We start from the raw sequence: 20,492 nt of genomic DNA on the forward strand, positions 1-20,492 counted from the left end.
CTACTTAATCAAAGATATCCACTTTCTTCCTAAAATCTCATTACTATCCATTACCACTTGGGAAGGTGTATAGGTGGTAATGAAAATTTATAAAGGAAAACCCATGTTTTGTATAAAGTTTCATTCTCATGGTTATGGACATGTGAAAATCTTTACAAATTTACACTAAATTTCATTACCATTACCACTATTTATAACCACTAACCAAACGGGTCGCAAGTGTACGTATCATAAATATAGGATATATAATAAGTAGCAAATATATGTATATGTATCTTCTTCTTTTTTTACATTGGCTAAATTTGCATAAATAAAGAGAGTTATACACACATCACTTGACTCATATATATCATTAGTGGCCCTTACAATACATATTTAGAGGAGAAACTAAAATCAAATTACAAGAAATTGAAAAGGTAGTACACACTTCTCTGTTGGACCCTTGGTTGTTGAGAGGCCGGCTTTGTTTGCAAGATCTAGACTTGTCAAGCCATCAATAGTACTTCACTGAAGATGATTGAGTGCTAGTTGGGAGGATACACATCATGTATCTTAGAGCATGTTAAGTTGATATGAATATTGTATGTATATTTAATATGTAATTAAAAGTTAAATTACTTCTTACATAAAGTACAAAAATATGCAATATTATATCCTTTTTAGGTCATCCTAAATTGATATTCAAGAAGAAATAAAAATAATATCACCATATTAAAGATGTAAATTAATGACTATAATGAACGATAAAAGTATATAATTAATTACTCCAATCATTTGAAATTAGTGGTCATAATACTTTTTTAATCTATTAGGTAGTATTGGTATAGGTAACTTATTGTTTTTAGAAAATGAAACTAGCTAGTTATTGTTAGGTATGAGCAGTTATCCCACTGATAAGGAAAATTTTCATTTATTAATATTATACTTTAAAATAATAACACTAAATATCACTTGCTCTAGTGGTTAAGATTTTAGTAGTATATAAACTTAAAATTACGGGATCAAACCCTATATTATATGCACTTTCTAATTTCTTGTATTGTATGTGGATTACATGTAGTAAAACATCCTTAGGGAGAGCGCTATGTGACACCGTTCCTTGTTTAGAAACACCTTTTAATATATTAACTAGTTATTAGGCCCGCGCTATGCCCCGGGTAAAAAAAAATCTTATTTATTAATATAATACTTTATGATAATCACTAAATACAACTTAACCTAGTGGTTAAGACTTTAGTATATGTACTTGAGGTCTCGGGATCAAACCTTATACTACGCAATTTCTAAATTTTTTTATTGTACATGGATTACATGAACTAAAACTCCCTAGGGAGAGCGCCACATGGCACAGTTTCTTGTTTATGCACGCCTTTTAATATATTTGTATAGATATAATCTATAAATAGCTAGATTTAAATATGTACTTGTTTCAAAAAGTGGTATACCAAATAGCTGGTTTTCAAAATTTTCTAGCTTAAGCTATTGGTACTAAATATAGGATTGGTTGACTTATAATATGGCTAATTGACCTACTATATTATAATTAAAATTGAAAATTCTTTGAAAAACTAAATGGTCCGAAAATAATTAGGAGTTACTATCATAATACATGACTACTTAACAGGGGATAAGATAAGACTTGATATGCTACGTACAGAATATGTCAATATAAGCAAAGTAGTAACACTGCACCATTGTGCAAGTCAATTGATGGTGCTAGTTATTTGATTTCGTCTTTGTGGCGTCAAATACTCGGCTATACTTCATCCAATTTTGCTTGCTCAAGGGCCTAAGATAAAAACCCCTTTCTTACTCTTAAACATCTCGATCGCTAACTATCACGACTTATTTGATAATTGATTGTAAATGGTGGTAATAGGAATGAATTTGTATGTAAATTTGTGAAGAAAATCATTGCTCATTTTCATGGAAATGTTAATCTATCCTAGAGCTAATCATTTTGGTCCGGCCCGATTTTTGTGCTGGTTTTGAGCATTTTTTTTGTCCCACGGTCGAGCCCGATCCCGTTTTTTTTGCTTTGGGCAGGTTTTGGCAAGCCAAAAATGACTTTTTAGTCTATTTTTTGGCCCGCCTCAATTTTCGCCCAAAAAGCCTGCTTATTTTGGCCCGAAATAGCGAGCTTTTGGGCACAAAATTTTGGCCCGACCCGACCAGTGGACAAATTTTTTAAGGCGCGGTCCGGTCCATAATCACGGCCTCTAAATTCTACCCTAATATATCTATTTTTATTCTCATCCAATAGCACCTTGTTAGATGGTAATGAGTGGTAATGAAAATTAGGGATGAAATTGCTTTCACATAAATAAAAAACACAAACTTGAGGGTTGAAATTTATTCCCCGTAAAGATTTTAAAGTTACTTCCCTTGTAACCTACACTTAAAATTTATTTCCATTACCATAATTTATTAACGACTATCAAACCGGCCGTCATATTCAAGTGAACCAACCAAAACAAGAAATATCAAGTGTGTATATGCTCCGAAGTCAACAATCAAGGCATATATAGCGGCCGTGGAATATAAGTTGGAGGGGGGCAGGTAATTCACCTACTTTATGATTTAAGCAAGCACTTTATCATGTAATAATCTTTTCTTCTCTGCATTACTTCTTATATGAAAGCTAGAAATTATAAGTTAATTTTATAAAGACTATTACAAAAAAAAAATTAAAGAAAAACACAAATATACATCAAGAATCAAGATTACATTAGAAATCATGTACAAAAACTATATTTTCATATACGTACCTATCATTTGTAACATTTTCAATATCCTAAATTTACCTCTCCAAACAATTATTTTTTTTATATATAGGAACAACATGAAGTAATATTTCTTGTTAATAAATAGTTAAATACTCCCTCCGTCCCATAATATAGTGCTTGTTTCTCTTTTATACGGTCTCCAAGACGTAACTTTGACCTTTAATATCTTCAATTCCGTATTAACAAAAAATATAAAAAGTTGATATTATGAAACTACACATTGAGACGAATCTAACAAGATCTCACATGAATATGTTTTTTTATATATTCAAATGAGAATATTCGGTCAAAGATTTTAAAGTTTGACCTACCAAAAATGAAGTAGGCATTATATTATGGGACGGATGGAGTATTATCCAGCACAAATTTTTATATATAAAATAAAATAAAATTGTGTATGTTTTATTAAAATCATTAAACATTATTGGAGTTTGGTCTTACATGATGACGCATGCCCATATAATCAAATCAAACCCACAATTTTATAATGATAGGCATTCATTCCACTTCAATTCCCCAAAAGAAAGTTTTGAATTTTTTTCCACATATTTTTGTCAATTTGATCTTACTACACTTGTACGCAGTAGTAGGCCAAAGTATATTAAATTATTTGCTACGGCATCATGCTGCAGGCCATGCGTACGTTCCTGGATTACTTGTTTTAAATCCTGTTCTTTTGAACTCAAATGGATTGAACTAAACTGAATTGAAATGCGCTAAACTGAATTGAATTTAACTTAACTAAACTGAACTTAATTGAAAGTAATTAAACTGAAATGAAAAAAGTCCAAAAGAACAGGTACAGCAAAAATAAAGCTTTTCTAAGTAAAACAGATCTTACCTTTGCTTCTGTTTTTGTTTATTTGTAGCCATTTATGAGTTCTGACAGTTTAAGTCAGAACTATTTAGTTAATTTCTGATGTGTAAATCTCCAGAAAGAATTTTTAGGGAGATGCCATCACTGTCATTTGCCAAGAAGCAATGAGTACCATCTCCAACGTGGTGGTCCCTTAAATTTTTTACCCATGAAAATTTACTCTATTAAGCTTTTGTTTGTCTTTGGATGCTCTTCACTGTCTGCTCCTACATCATGGACTATACTGTTTCTTCCTTTCTCTTATCTATCAGGCCTGGTTATTTTGGACTTATTTTCAGTTCAGTTCAGTTTTCGATACCGAAACAGTATCTCTCTGCAGTTCAGTTTAGTTAATTTCAGTTCAGTTTTTCTAAATCCAAAAGAACGGGGCCTTAATACTCGTTGTATAAGTAGCTAATTGCCAAAGACAAAATCTATATTAAATGCCATTGAATCCATTTTATTAGAATTAAAACTTAGACATTGTTGTTGCGTATTACTCCTATAATTTTCCTATATGAAATTTGATCGTTATTCTCAATATTATCTGAATATAACGAGATTCTGCTAGTAAGCTCTAGCTTAGCTTGTTGCCCTCTCAATTGATCTCGCTACCCTAAGAAACTCTGAAACAATTACAAGATCCCTAATAGTAGTAAGCTCCAAATGTTTGAGTTTTTAACGTCACCATAAGTTTCCTCATAATTACAAGATTAATTTTGTCTCGTTTTTTACTAGTCTATTTGTCTTTATATATGGCTTAATCAAATGTTTTTTGTGTCAGTTTTATATGTATCAATGGACTTGGAACCTTTACTTGATTAGTGATTATCTAGGCCTTTATTTACTAATATTTGTATGCCAACGAGCCTTTTAAGGATAGTTGTAGCTAGATCTTTCAATTGTTACCACCTTTAGGAATTACGAAAACTTATAAGCAGTGGCGGATCCAGAAATAATATACAACGCACTTTGTTAAATATGTATTTGAACTTTGGTTTGTATCATTAAGTTAGTTTGGAGCCATTAAGATTTTATCTTAATCTGTATTAGGCACGAGGTTCATGGGCTTGGCACTTGAGATGTTTGGACACCGCTTGTGCCCCTCTTTACCCATGACAATTTATTTGAAACTTTATCTCATATTCATTGCGTTTTATTTGAACTTATCATAATTACGATAATTAAAATTAAGTTGATAAAAAAAATATTTGCTACTGTTTTAGACGAGAATCGATAGAGTAAAAGAGTTATGGGATCACTTTATTTAATTAACCGGGGTCCTTTTTACTAAACAAAACAAATTTTCACCTGTTTTTTAACACAAAAACTTATAATTAAAAAAAATTATTGTCCAAGTGGGGTCATGTGACCCCACTTCCTCTTCTTCCATCTGCCACTGCTTACAAGAACAAATCAAATAGAATAAATAAGGTCGATAATTCGATAAGACACATATGAGTCACTAATATGAATTGATAAAGTTATAATAAAATTACTTTTACCTAGAGTTGACCATGGGCCGGATTCGGTTCGGATCGCGCCTAAAAAATTACTCGTCGGTCGGACCGGGCCAAAATTTTGTGCCCAAAACCCGCTACTTCGAGTCATATCGGGCCGGATCAAAAAATAGACTAAAAAGTCATTTTTGGCCCGCCTAAAGCAAAAAAACGGGCCAACCCGACAGCGGGCCCAAAAAGCGGGTCGGACCAAAATGATCAACTCTACTTTTACCATAGATATCAGATAATAAATAAATGGGTAATGTTTATATATAGCCCTATCATTTTCCTAAATAAATAACCTCGATAAAAAAAGTTGCTCATAATCTACCCAACATATCGACTATCCACCATTAATAAAGACTTATCTACATCGATACCATTGTATGAATTGATGTCTCATAGTACCAATTACCAAAGAGGGACCTCCCAAAAAGTTGCTTGAGAGTTGAGATTTGAAAATTGAACGCGGTCAGCCGAATTAATTGCAATGTAACAGTGCCCGTTATAGATTAGCGAGATTGACTATTTCGTTACATTATTTTACTTATTAAATTGGATTACTTTGTCTCTTTTAATCAGCAACTCCAACTCTTTCACTATTTCACATCTAACACACTCACCTTTACACCCATCTTTCTCCACCTCCTTCACACACGCCACAACCAACATTTTGACATCACTCTTTTTCTCTCTCTCTACTACTACTATTCATATTGATCATCATACACAAATTTAACAAAAATCCATTTTTAGATTCATCTTGTATGATACATATTCAACTTATATTTGTTCAATAATCAAAATGAGAAACAAATTCACCCATCAACATCTTCAACAACAACAACAACAACAACAACAACAACCACAACAAAGGAGCAAGTTCTTACCAATGCTATGCTCCTCATCAACCAAAGAAGTGATCAAGCTTTCGCTTTCGCATCGGCGTAGCTCCTCCACCTGTTCCACCACCTCCTCCACCGTCTCCGAGGACCCTTTATCACCAAAAGTTGGGTGTATGGGCCAAGTTAAGAGAAACAACAAAGTTGTTGGTTTTCCAAGTAAGAGTTTTGTTGGTGCTTTTACTTCCACTACTACTAATAATAACACCATAAAAACTGATCAAATTTGCACTTTTAGTAGTAGTAGTAGTAATAGTATTGTGAAACACCATAAACTTAAGAGATTTTTCTCTACAAAAAACCTCACTGGAAGTCCAACCACCATTATCACCACTGCTGCAACTAGGTGTGGGACCCACAAGGGGAAGAAGAATGGAGGAAGAAGAAATAATGGTGATCATAATAATATTAAGGGTAAAAGAGCAAGTGCTGTAAGAGATGATCATGGTATAATTATACCTAGATCAAAGATTAATGAGAATTGTGGTAATATAATTAGTAGTAAAAATGATGAAAATGATAAGGGTTGTTTGGTAAATTTAGTAGATATGGATCCTCCATTGCCAGTTGTGAAGCAGCTTCAAGGGAATAATAATGGAGAAAATACAAATTTGTGGAAAAGAAGATCTAAAGGAGCTCCATTGAAGAGTTTACAGGTGCAAGTTACACAGCAGAGTTGTAGTTTATTAGTTCAAGCAAGTACTGTATGAGTATTGAGTATGATTCTAAGGAGGAAAGTAATATTAAGAGTAAGAAATTGTAAATGTATTAGTTTATTTAATTGTTTCTTATGATTTTTTTAAATAGAATTTGATCTTATACAGGCTGCTTATGAATAAAAGTTGAGCATCAATAAAATTTTACAAGAACATGATTCCTTGTCTACCCTCCAATTTTATTTTTCCTTCGCTCTACCTTTTCTCATAAGCAAGGATCGAAACACAAGAAAAATAAATTTTTCACAATTTTTGTTAAATTCCAATATATCATGAACATAAGTTCCAACAAATGCCAATAAGTTCAAAATAACTACGATCTACATAAGTTCGACAAAATTCTGATAAGCAAAACGCACCTATTTAAATGATTTTCACGACGAAACAATGCTATATTGTTGATAAAGAGAAGCCTTAGGTAATATTTATGGTGTCAATATAAATGAACAAGGTTTTTAGATAGAGAAGCTAGTTATTTTACAGTTAAGTGATTAATGAGTCAAGGAATCCATTAAGAAACTTTGTTTAAATTGGTGCAAATATAGATGAAACTATGAAAATAATGCAAATTCGTTAAAGTGGCTAATTTGTTCCATTTAAGAGATTACAAATCTTTATCGTGGAGCACTATTTCACTTTACCACACGTCAATCTGTCGGACCATATGTGGAGGAAATCGTTGGGTTGATACAAATATTTGGAAAGAACCTCATCATTAACAAATAATAACAATAAACAAATAAAACTATAAAGCAGCTTAATTTTTGTATCTTATCTAAACTAAATCACAAATCTCCTCCAGGCTAAAACATTTGGCCTTTGCCAGATTTTACATACATATTTCTGGGGATTTATACATGGGTCAGTGACTCAGTACTGCAGTTCCTACTTGCATTAACCTTAACTAATACATATACATAGCTAAAGAAGGGGACAATGAAGGGATGCCATATCAGCCTTGCTCCTTATAAGGAGTCCAAATCAATTTGGCAACATCGACATCCAAACCACCGCGCCCAGCAGCTTTAAGATGACGGTCTAAAACCTTCGGATCTGCACATATGACGTGCTGTCCTTTGCGATACTGTATCAGATCTAGACTCTGGAGAGTAGATAGAATATCTTCTGCTTTAATAGCTGTCATGTCACTGAGTTCCTGCAGAAAAAGAAGCCACGTATTCACAGCAGAACAGGGAAAAGAAGTCTTATAAAGGTCTGATATAAAAGGTGAATTTATCCAATAACTCAAACAAGGATATAAGGTTCCAAAGAAGTTTCAAGTCCACAACAATTAGAGCTAGCAATTCAGGGAAGCGAATCATATTCATGTTAAACTTGGGTGGATTTTAGATCCTTCTCAAAATACACCAAACACTATATAAAACGCAAGTTTCTAGCACAATATGACAAAGTAACCAAACATGGTTGGGTTCAGGTTGATTTCGTTGTTCGTGTCATTTCAATTCGTGTTTCTCTCAGTAATGTTGTTTTTGTGTTCGTATCATGTCAGAGATTGCCAGTTCTAAAAATCATGAGCCAAGAAAATGTTTCCAATTACAAAGCAACAAGTCATGCACACCTTGATAGAAATGTTTCCCTTATGCTTCTTCAAGATATCCAAAAGAACACGTGTCCAGTATCCCCTATAGCTTAACAGCCCAAGATCTGACAGTGGCCTTTCAGGTGTGCCTACTTTACCTTCTTTCTTAGAAAGCTCATAAGCTGTTGCAACCATTAAATGATGTCAGCAAAATAAGAGAGCAACGGCTACACATCTACAGTACAATGTCAAGTATAAAGCTCCTATTGCTTAGACCAATACATCACTTCATAAGTCTCCGAAAGCATTCAACAATACTACCAAAAACCTGAGTAAATGATGAGAAGATGGAAGCTTACAAAATGCAATTAAGAATTTCCCATAGCCTTTCCTCTGGTATGGAGGGAGAGTAAGAATACAAGCCAAGTTATAAGATTCCTCTGAGTGTTTTTCCTGCATTATTTTACAGCCAGGCAATGATAAGTTCCGGGAAAAAATCACCATCATATTCACCGAAGTGGCACACACAAAAAAGTTGATATGAAGTATGGGTCCAAGACACGACTAATAACGACAGGTGAGAAGGATGAAATCAGAGAGGGGACTAAGAATATTTCAGCAGCTTAACACAGCTATAAATACAAACATACGGTTATAAATTATGTATTGTTCATATTGAGTTATTAAGTAAATCATAAGATGAACTCGTGAAAAAGAAGAGTATTTCAGCAAAGTTATGCAACTTTTGGTAAACTTTTCCTTGGAAGAATCAACGTCTCATTTACCATTATGATGATTGATGAAGCATGAAAAACTGATCATATGACAATCTATAGACCAAAAAGCTTCATAACCTAACCAGGCAAAGGAACAAAAAGTAAACTTCTCCAGAAATTAGGACTTCTTAAAGACTGAGAAGCAGCTTACAGGAATTATATATGCAATAGCAAGGCATTACCTTTGAAAAATAACCAACCATGTGACACCCTCGATCATCACATTCGCATAGAACATAGAATAAGAAGAGGTCGACGTCATAATAAAGCGTCTTGTGGTCAAGAAATAGCTTTGCCAAATAACAAAGATTTTGCCCATAAACCTTGTTTTTCTTGCCATCAATCTGTATACAGCATCATAAATGAGATAGAGACTAAAACACAAGTAGTGTGAGAAGAACTATACAATTAATCATAGTAGAACATCATTCAATCAAAGTTCATTATCTTTTTCGATTCTACTCTCTTATCGAAGAGAAAGTGTTGGAATATACAACATGGAAGGAAATAAAAAGGGGGGGGGGGGGAGAGAACAGAGAGAGAGCACCTCACCTCAAACATCGATAGCGTTCCGCTCCTATAAATCTCATCGCCAGGGGGATGCTTGAGATCACATTTTCTCTGCATAAAGAAATAGACATATGCAACACTTCTGTCACAAGCTGAAGCTGGACATTGCCAGCAAAGAAAGCCAAATCAAAAAGCACTAGAAAAGGACATTAGAGATGGGGGTTACATCAAAGATTATATTTACATAATGCACCCTCAATGAGTCAATGGTATGTTACTTCCGGTCTTCCCCTTCCCTCCTCTTTTTCCGCCTAATCTATCATGGTAATCACCCTGATACATCGTGGAAGCCACCTGTAACCATATCATTTGTTTGTCCTCCCATCCTTAGCATCTTTTAAACCCTATCATAGCATTCATAGCAATGTTGCCCACCCAACAAATTAACCTATTCAAACACCCAGCCCCCATACTTTGGACAAGACTTACGCAAACTTTTTGATGATTTTTCAATCAACAACACCCTTCCCTTTCTGTTCCCACCAAACCTTTCATGGTAATCACGCTGATACATCATGGAAGCCACCCGTACCCTTGTCATTTTTGTCCTCCAAACCTTACCCTCTTTTAAAACCTACAATAGCAACGATGTTCACCCCTAAAACCTGTTCAGACTCCCCCCCCCCAGCACGCACGCACACACACACAAGCTGACAATATATGAAGAAGAGAGAGGAAGAAATGTATGCCATGGTGGAAAGTTTCCATGGTGTGTTAGGTGGGAAGATAGTGTAAAAAAAGTTATGGTCATGACTCATGGTGTGAAGTTAGTCGATATTAAGGGTATAAATTTGGAAATTTGTGGTCTAACAAATAGAGTTGTCAAAGTAGAGGGGCACCACATGAAACTCCCCTAATATTTAGCTGCTGAAATTTAAGACAAATACATACTGCCTTGAAATGAAAGCAAATCAAAGATGAGGACTCACGTCCTCATGCTCAAGGGGGGAGTAGGCACTAGGCACACCTATCTAAGAACCTAACTCACAATAATTTTAAATGTTAATAAAGTCATGTGAGGATAGTACTCGTGACCTCGGACCGAATGTTCAATTGCTACCCAACTTACAAATTAGGGTCTTTCTCGAAAACCCTAGGGCTATTGCTCGCATTGAATCTAAAATGCTAACAATATCTAATTAAAAAAACTTTAGCCTCCTTTTTAGTTAGCAACTCTCTGGCGCGTCTCTTCAAATAGTAACCCGGACACTGCACTTTGGCTTTGAGCCTCGCCAAAGGTGGCTGAAGGGCGGAGGCAATCCTATCTCTGCCATTTAGGTTGCGCTTCATCATGCACTTTGCGCCTAGACACGACTGAGGCACAATTTCAAAACCAAACAAGACACAACACATGCTGGACCATGCAGATGCTAGCACTATGCATCATAAAGCATAAGAGGTCAACAGCTAGCTTAGATGCGCATCTAAACTAGATGTATAAGCGAAAAATCTCACCAGCTTCAAGCTAAGTGACCAACCCATGGTATCTATATGAAATCCCTTAGAATGTCATATATAGATGCAAAAAGCATCAACTCAATCAACATTTGTAGTTACGCCAACACTCTACAAATTTTTCTTCTTTTACTCTTTTCTAGGGTGAGGGGGACAAAAGAAGAAGAGCAATTCAATATGCCAACATCAAAACAAAAAGCGCACACCCACCCACCCACGCGCGCACGCATGCACGCATGCACGCACACAAGCACACATTCCTTAATTTGAACAAAGCAAAAAAAGCCTATTGTTATCTGAATCCTTAACCTAAACTCGTCCATGACATGTCAAAACTCAAAAATGCTTGTGATCCATTAATAAACAGAAAAGCTAGAAAAACTAACAAACCCATATTTAACAACCATTTTCAAGTCCAACAATTTGAGTAACATAGAAAAAACCAGTTTCAAGCTTGCAACTACTGCTCTACAAGCATAAACAAGGGAAGAGATAAGGCTTACCATATGCCTCTGTAGTTGTTCTTTATGCTTCATAAAATTGAGGCAAAATTCACAAAAGTACAGCTTCACACAATCATTGTACTCCGGTGGAAAGGGAGAGAAGTACCACGTCTCAATCTCATATCTTCCAAGTTCAATAGTTGCTATATTTTTCACTTTAGTAAATTCCTCATGCTCACGTAGACTTGCCGCATCCAGCTCCTCGTGACCCTGCATATCAGATCATATATCGCATAATCTCAGCATATCTTGAGAAGAAACGATAAAGTCCATGCATAAGAATTAAGACAGAGATTCAAGTAGAAAATAAAGTATCCTCATTCTGACAGATTGTTTGAGCTAAATACTGCTTATCCTGAGAATTCCCATAAATTTTATCCAAGACATGTCCTCTAATAATTAATACTACCTCCATTCTAATAATAAACCATATTCCTTTTTGGGGGGTTTTAAATCAATTGTACAATTTCATCTCTTGGATAGGTTTTCTCCTCACATGTAATTTGTTTAACTTTTTTCATCATATCTTTACACAACTAACATTATTATGCATGTCATTTTATGTGGATAAATTTTCTCCCCACATGTACTTTGAAAATGAGTTCCTGAATGTACTTTGAAAATGAGTTCATGATGGGATCATCAGATACATTCGGCCGGCTCCAATTGTTCAAATAACCGGTCTTGAAAAACAGATATTTTCGGATCCGAGATCAGGAAAAAATCCCCCGTGTTCCAGATCTTTTCAGATACACGAAATTGAAAATTTACAATTTGTACCAGATATGAAATTTCCAAAAACTGCAAAAATTGGACCGCACCGACCAGATCACGGATCGGGTCAACTGGAACGGATATTTGTGCACACCCTTACATAAAAGCGTTTGTCATGATCAAGAATTTCTGTCAAGGTGTCATCCCTAAAGATATCAGTTTGTCCAACATTGCCTTAATACCTAAAATTGACTACCCTACCTCTTTTAATGACTTTAGACCCATAGAACTTTGTAATAATATTTAGCACCAAGCAGACTTAATAAATGATTTCGAAACTCGAATTTGACACCAACAAAACCCCCTCATTGGAATTTGGGGCACAATGACAAATTTTGCGTAATACTCATATTATCTACTTGTCCTTGCACACTATCTCAAATTTTTCATTAATATGACATACCATCCTTTGGATTATGTTTTCCATATTAGAGGCAACATGAATCTAATAGAACTATCAGACCCATATTATCTCAGAATCATAGTGGACCTGAAACTTGTTATACCAATGTCATTGACTATTTCACAGCAGGGGCACTGCAGTCATGTTCATCTCCCTACTCATTCCATTTCTCCGTCATAATTTAAATATGACCTAGTCACTAACACTAGTACACTACCCAGATTAAATAGAGAATAACCGCCATGTAACAATAAAAGTCCAACATACCTCCACATGGATTTCATCAATCTTACGCTTCTGATGGCGAGTCATCTTCAAGCTTGTCACCTAGGAGAAACACATCGTCAAAAACACCCTGAGAGAGAAAAGAACAAGGAAAGGAAAGAACAAGAGGGGAGGAGAGGGAAATAAGGTACAAAGCCTGTCTAGGCGCAAAGTCCATAATGACGCATACGTATACACATACCTTATCCTCTACTTTTTCATCAACAACAGTCTCCACCGAACTAAGATCAAGTTGATCAAGCTTAACCCACTCATCAAGTCTCCTGTTAACTAATAAAAATGACAAGAGACAACAATATAAGCAACCTTCATAAAAATGCAGCTATTGTGGTATATAAGATGCACCAATCACAGAAAGCAATAATTTTCAAGTGTATTATAACTTTTTTCCTTAAAATACACAAAAGAAGGGGGTCTAACTTAGGGTTTGTTTGGCTTGGGGATATTATCAAGGGAAAAGAAAATCCCTAATCCCAATCCCACCTTTCCCCTCTTTCAGTATTTCAACTTCCACTTGGGGTCTTTCACATCTCAACCCCTATTACAGCACTTAGCAGCAGCACCACCTGCTTCTCAACCACTGCCAAATTCGTCACTCCCAAACCTTGCAGCAGCACCAACTTCCCCCCCCCCCTGCTAACAGCAATAACCTACCCTGACACTAATAACTACCATAGAAAAACAGCCACAATCAACCTCGAACAGAACTCCAAAAGCCACCATACAGCCAAACGCCATCAGCCACTACTCATGCACATCCCCCTACAACCAGAGCCACCATACTTGGCCTATCCATTGACTTGAAGCTGGGGCCTTGACCCTTCTTACATCAAAAACCACCAGAGTCTTGATTACACTCAAAACACAAGCCAATGAACAACATCTCTGACATCTCCTAACATCCCAACTCCTTCATTACTAAAAGCCACAAACACTCAACGAAGACCATAACCCAAGATATAGAGACCAAGCAAGTCCATAAATCTAGACAAAATAAGATCAATAGATGGCGAAATTACAAATAGTAAAAATATGACATATTCTAAATTCTCAAAAAAACTTGAACACGATGACAACATACATAGACAGAAGGAGTACATGATAATTAGTTGTTTCACTTGTATTCATTCATATCTAGAAGCAATTATATTCATAATAGCATCATCATATTTTAATTGGTGAACCTAAACCATGCCCTCTGGAATGAATGCAAGAGCCAACACCGTAAGGTAACCAAATGAAACAAACATTTACATTTAGAGAGTGTTTAGTATAGAAAAATTTGATGTTGAAAGCAGATTCAAATAAGCGTTTCCATTTCTAAATGTTTGGTATGAGTGTTAAGTAACAAATACCGTTTCCGGAGGAAAACATAATCCCCTAATTTGTTACCCTTATCAAACTAGTATAAACAAATTACCTTTCCTTCCTTAATCATAAACCTCTCAATTGTTTCCACTCCACTAGGATACCAAACAACTATTGAAGGGGTAGCAATTATTATTTCCATTTCCCGTGCTTATTCCAATCTTTTCCATTCCATTTACATTAATTATACCAAACGCCCTTGTAAACATAAACAAACGCAGTACAAAAGGTGTTACTTCTTCTACCCCTTCTGCAAATATACAGCTAGCATCCATCAAAAGGAATTATAAAGCATCACCCTCAACATTCTCCTTAAACCATCACAAGTTGACAACATATAGCCTCGAACATTCAAACATTCAATTCCTCCACAAATAAACCATCATAATTCTAGTCTCGAACAACTAACATCAATTGCATCCATCTATTTCAACTAAAATGATGTGCAATTCAAACACCCCACAGTAAATCCTAGCTGCTGAAACTCGAATTTGTTGCATATATTAAGAATTACAAACAATTCTTAAATAATTCAGATAAGAGCAAACCCTAAATTCAAAAAAAAAAAAAAAAAAAAAAGAGCAAGAGACCATACATTCAGTGTAGTGAACATAGTACTCGTAGTCATTAGGTCCACCGTACGGCATTTTACGGCGCTCAATGACCTTAACTGGATGATATTTGCAGTCTCTCCAACGACACATGACGCGAGTACCGACCTCCAAAGGAAGTACTCCTCCCTTTCTTCTCTTCGGAACTTCATTTTCCGGCAGATTTTGAGCGTCGTCGTTCACCGCCGGTGAAAGTTCCGATCGAACATCGCCGGTGGATTGCGGATTATCGTCGACATCGTCGTGGATTAGGGTTTTGCCGCCCTGTGCATTTGAGGGTGGATCTAAGGACCCCATATTTCTTGCTTCCAGCAGTTAAATGATCGAAGCTTCTAATCGAGTCGAGCAACCAGTTTTAGTACTTTTTATCGGTTTAGACTTTCAGATAAAGTCCTCATCTAACAAAAAAAAGTTTGGAAACTTTTTTTCTAGACTAATAATGATAGAACCGACCTTAATAGATCACTCGTATAGACTATAGACACATACATGCAACAAATTGTCTACCTTACCCGTCCGGTTTGCAGACAAGGCCGCTTGAAAATAGGAAGGAGGGGGAGGAAAAGGGTAAGGCAAAATCTCCACTCCCAAAGTGCCTCTAGTAGGGTTTGTATCCCACAACCTTACCACTAAACCAAGTATTATTTGGTACATCCATCGCTCAATAGTATTGGTAGATGCGTTGGATTATAACAAACATTTGAAACTATCAACAAACTTCGAAACCTCCACACCGTCGCCAACCCTAATTGCCCAATCAACCCCTCGGCTTTCCAGCTCCTCGTGCCATACCGAATTCTCTATTAATGTGGGTTCCCGAAGTGTGTCCGCCAGCTCCCGAAACTCGGCGGATCCCATGCGAAGGAAAGGAAATTCCTCCAACATAAGCCATTTTTTTTACGTCTAATTAATATGGTACAAATGAATTATCACTTGTGAGCACTTTTGTTTTTTTACCTATAAAAATATGTTTACCTTTCTCTTATCACTTGATTCAATTAAAGATTAATATAATGTATATCTACAAAACTTTGGCTTGATAGCTTTCCGACACTTGGTCAAAATCTCGATTCCGATGAGAGATGAGCTTTTGAAAGTGAGTTGATACGTTGATATGTGCACGCGTGGCCACACCTACAATTATAGATGTCGTCATACTTTTATAAGACGAGTGAAAGAATATGAGGTATATTTAAAGCCCGTAAAATGGACTCGATCTCGTCGACCTGACCTGAGACCCATCTTTCATCCGAAACGGGTCACCAAAAAAAACAATGATTTGAACCCGACTGACCCGAAAACAACAAGGAAATATTTTTTTTTACAAACATTATGTGTGTTTGTTTATTTGACAGCAAAGAAAGTTGTCCTTACCCGAATTGTCCCGACACGAATCAATCTGATGTGACTGGAACTAGTTGTTAACCCGACACACCAAAGTCGCGCTTAATCCGACCAAACACAAAGATGAATTGATTATGGCCCGACATGGAATAACCCGACGTGTAAAACTCGTTTGTCACCTCTAGGTATAGTATAGGTTTTTATAGTGGATTGTGCTAAGTTAAACTTAAAATCAATGGTATTTGAACCAATTTGCTATAGGGTGGCTTTTATTAAGATACAATATGGTTGATTTGTTTCATTTTTTGTTAAGGGTGGCAATGGGAATTATCAAAATAGACAACAGTTGTTTTTGGTTAAAATCCTATAAAAAAAAAAGTAAAGAAAACATAATTTGCACTAGGTTCTTTAGCACAAAGAATGTCCTATTTCAAAAAACGATATATGTTCTTACGAAATCTTGAGTTTAATTTTTTGTCTTAATTTGTGTGGATAATAATTGTTTTGATTTCTAAGCTACTATGGTGTTTTGAATTGCTACATAAAGCAAGGAAACGTTTGATGACCTCACAAATGAAATCACAACAAAATTGGATACAAATTATGTATACAATCGTATTTAATTTTTAGTTTTTTAGGTTATGTTAGCATCATGATTAGATTTTTTTTTTGATTGGGGTTTGTGAGATTAGTTGATAAGTCAATAATAATATTGATTTTTGAGGTTGTGGAATTAATACTTGTAATGAACATATTTACTATTTTTTAATATGATAGAGATGTTGTAGGCTTGTAGCTAGTGATTACGTTGCCGTTGTACACGAGAATGAGTAATACTTAGCAAGTTGGTATACTCAATAATGGCATATAGAGTATTAGTCAATATTAGTTCTTCTTTTAGTTGTACCACATTGAATGCTTGATAAGGGGGACATGTGGCGAACTTTATGCATTTCCCACGCTTCTTAAATATATACTTAGGCTATGTTCAGTTCACCTGAAATTTTCTGATCTGAACTGATCTGATCTGATCTGAACTGATCTGATCTGATCTGATCTGATCTAAACTTATTTTTTCTGATCTGATCTGATCTGAACTTATTTTTTCTGATCTGAACTTATTTTTTCTGATCTGATCTAATCTGATCTGATCTGAACTTATTTTTTCAACAAGATCTTATCTTTTATAAAATATATTATTACTATTATATTATTACTTTGTAAATCATTATTATGCAATACATTATAAGATATTCTTTATAGTGTTACTATTATTATCATTTTATTTCTATTATAACTTTTATACAACTTTTATTATTAATAATTATTATTATTATCATTATTATAAGAACAACAATAATAATTATAATCATAATTATTATTATTACTAAAAATAATTATATAACTCAAGTCATTATTTTATAAGAGCATTTATACAACGTTTCACACTTTCCCTTAAAAAAAAGTTTCACACTTGAGAAGTCGGCAAACTGAACTCTTTTTTTTTCATATAAAATAGAACAAGATATACAAACAACTATGACTTGAGCAAAAAATAAATAAATATCGTGCAACTTCAAATAGCTAGAGAGATTTGAAATTCGGTAGGAAGAGGTATACCGAATCTAAATTTATAATTTGTATCTCACACTTAGCTTATTTTGAAATGTAATCCGAACATAGTAGTTTCGTTATCATGAATTTGAGATATCATATTTTATATATTTCTTATTTTTGCGTCAATCTTATGTTCTTAACACGTGGCTTTTAATTTTCTATTATTTAATAACAACAAAATAACTTAATATAATAATAACAATGACATTTATAATGGTAACAATAAGATTAATAATAATTACCAATATTAATAATTAATAAGTACAACAACAACAATAATAATAATTCTTTTGAACAAATGTACTAGTAATAATAATACCCCTTTGTATTTTTTTTATCTTTGTCACTTAGAATCTTGACACTATTCACAATAAGAGATAATCTTTTAGATTTTTCTCAATATATAAGAAAAAATATAGTCATGTTGGGTCTTGTTTGATTCGTCTCAATGAGTACTTTATTAATATTCAATTATTATAATTTTTATTAATATGTAGTGAAAGATATTTAATAATTAAGTTTTAAATATAAGCATGATATGATCTGAACTGATCTGATCTGATCTGATCTGATCTGATCTGGTCTGATCTGATCTGATCTGATCTGAACTTATTTTTTCTGATCTGATCTGATCTGAACTTATTTTTTCTGATCTGATCTGATCTGATCTGATTAGATCTGAAATAAGCAAAAATAAGGTGAACTGAACATAGCCTTACACAAAAATTATTAAAAGAGGCGGTCTAATTTTAATATAAAAGTAGACCTAGTAACTAAATGGATTAAACTAGTGACCGAAATAAATTAACCTAGTCACTATTGGGCTTTAATATTGGGCTTAGTATTGCCTAATTTTAATTTAAAATAGCCGGTCTCTTACAAGACAAACTTATACTTACAAGTTTATGATAATAAAACAAAGGTAAGAAATGTCATTCAAGTAGATGAGGAGAAAGGAAACCTCACATAAATAAAAGGCGTATTTTATTTATTTATTTATTTATTTATTTCTTACTTTAACAACTTTTATCTTTAGCTTTTTGTTGTCAAAATTGAGCTTCCTTAGGGGCCGATTTGATGCTTTGCAACAAATACCCCTATTGTTAATGTATAGAGAGATTAATAGGAAAAAGGTGCTCACTTACTCTCATGCCTTAATTAAGTTTTCATCCACAATACATGGTTGTCAAAAGAAATCTATTGACAATCTCCAAAAACAAATCATTATCGCAGTATTCCTTCTCAAATGTACTATACAAAATTATTTTCATGTGATAAGTGTTCTTCACCCAGATAGGTTAAAAAAAGTATTGAAATTGAAACAAACTCTATATATTTGACTAGCATAACTATAGTTTTCGTGTATACTTTTAGTAAACCAACCTAATTTCTTGCAATATATTTATAAAGATAACCTATTTCGTTTCATTTACTATACTAATCGTTTTATAGTCTTTTTAAAACTACTAACTAAGAATGACCACTAAGTTTGGAAGATCATCGAACTACTATCACACATTAGGAATGACCAAATACTAGTTCGACATCAAATGTAAAAGGTATTGCAAGCATTATGAACTGTAACAAATACCTCTTCAAATAATAATAAGTGGTTTGCGAAAATACTTTACACCTGGGCTATTCCATAATTTTGTGACGTTTTTGTGTACACTGATCTACATCGTGTCTTTCAAACCGTCTTCCATAGAATTATAGTTGGTGTTTCAATCACTGAGAGGAATTGTTTGTTTTTTCTATGTTTCCCATAAGAGTATGTCCATTGGTGGTAATTTAGGTCCCCTGTTTGAGAAACAAATGGGAAAAGGAACATTCTCACCAGTATGAAATGATTCCTATTAATTCGGAAAAATTGGGGAACTCCAGTATATATGAAGCCAACGAATAACTCTAACACATGCGACAGTGTCAAGTGGGTAAAGTGGGGGAAGCTCCCCAAATTCTCCTACATTAAAAGACAACTCTTGCTTTAGAAAAAACCGATGTGCGCCAATCACAAGAGGTTTGGCATGGAATTTACGTAATTTTACTTTGGAGTAAATTGTAAGATAAGTTCTCAATTCACAATTTGCAATTTCATTATTGTTCAAAATTTACAACCAAGCTAACACCTACTAGAGTATGATGACAACAAACTCGAAGTGCTATAATTAAGGGTGTCTTTTATTCACTTTAGAAAACACAAGTTTAAGGTCTAATCAATTCCGAGTGTCCAGCTCATATAATGAATGATCAAGACTAATAAGTTCAAATCAAGTCCAATAAGTTTAAATTAGGTCCAATAAGTTATAATAATGTGCAATACACATTAAGTTCTGGTAAGTTCAAATGGTAAATGATCAATAGGTTTCAATCATGCGTGACCATGTCCAATTAGTAAAATAAGGTCCAATAAGTTTCAATAAGTTTCAATCAGGTCCAATTAGTTTCAATCAAGTCTAAATCGTCAATTACCAATAAGTTTCA

The 20,492-nt window shown here is 34.3% G+C and overlaps 2 protein-coding genes across 2 annotated transcripts; one reads left to right on the plus strand and one right to left on the minus strand.

The window, feature by feature from the left end:
- Positions 1 to 5,682: 5,682 nt before the first annotated feature.
- On the plus strand, positions 5,683 to 6,841 carry LOC104888711 (uncharacterized). The gene has a single exon (XM_010673789.4). The coding sequence runs from the start codon at positions 5,950 to 5,952 to the stop codon at positions 6,754 to 6,756; it is 807 nt and encodes a 268-aa protein (XP_010672091.2). The 5' UTR covers positions 5,683 to 5,949; the 3' UTR covers positions 6,757 to 6,841.
- A 636-nt stretch (positions 6,842 to 7,477) lies between these two features.
- On the minus strand, positions 7,478 to 15,457 carry LOC104888635 (histone acetyltransferase of the MYST family 1). The gene is made up of 9 exons (XM_010673681.4): positions 15,032 to 15,457; positions 13,250 to 13,338; positions 13,051 to 13,110; positions 11,607 to 11,816; positions 9,631 to 9,699; positions 9,261 to 9,422; positions 8,662 to 8,755; positions 8,342 to 8,484; positions 7,478 to 7,918 (listed from the first exon to the last, which is right to left on the minus strand). Exons 1-9 carry the CDS (start codon positions 15,342 to 15,344, stop codon positions 7,715 to 7,717), a joined length of 1,344 nt encoding a protein of 447 aa, XP_010671983.1. The 5' UTR covers positions 15,345 to 15,457; the 3' UTR covers positions 7,478 to 7,714.
- Between the last annotated feature and the right edge of the window lie 5,035 nt (positions 15,458 to 20,492).

This window comes from Beta vulgaris, chromosome 1 (genome assembly GCF_026745355.1).
Source record: "Beta vulgaris subsp. vulgaris cultivar EL10 chromosome 1, EL10.2, whole genome shotgun sequence".
NCBI lineage: Eukaryota > Viridiplantae > Streptophyta > Magnoliopsida > Caryophyllales > Amaranthaceae > Beta > Beta vulgaris.

Bases quoted from the DNA above. Each gene is read 5' to 3' on its own strand.
- LOC104888635 (XM_010673681.4), bottom strand. From the start codon at position 15,344: ATGGGGTCCTTAGATCCACCCTCAAATGCACAGGGCGGCAAAACCCTA. The intron at 11,817-13,050 runs GTATGTTGGACT...TCTGATATGCAG, and splicing joins TTGATGAAATCCATGTGGAG to GGTCACGAGGAGCTGGATGC. The intron at 8,756-9,260 runs GTAATGCCTTGC...AAAATAATGCAG, and splicing joins TGGTTGGTTATTTTTCAAAG to GAAAAACACTCAGAGGAATC.
- LOC104888711 (XM_010673789.4), top strand. From the start codon at position 5,950: ATGAGAAACAAATTCACCCATCAACATCTTCAACAACAACAACAACAA.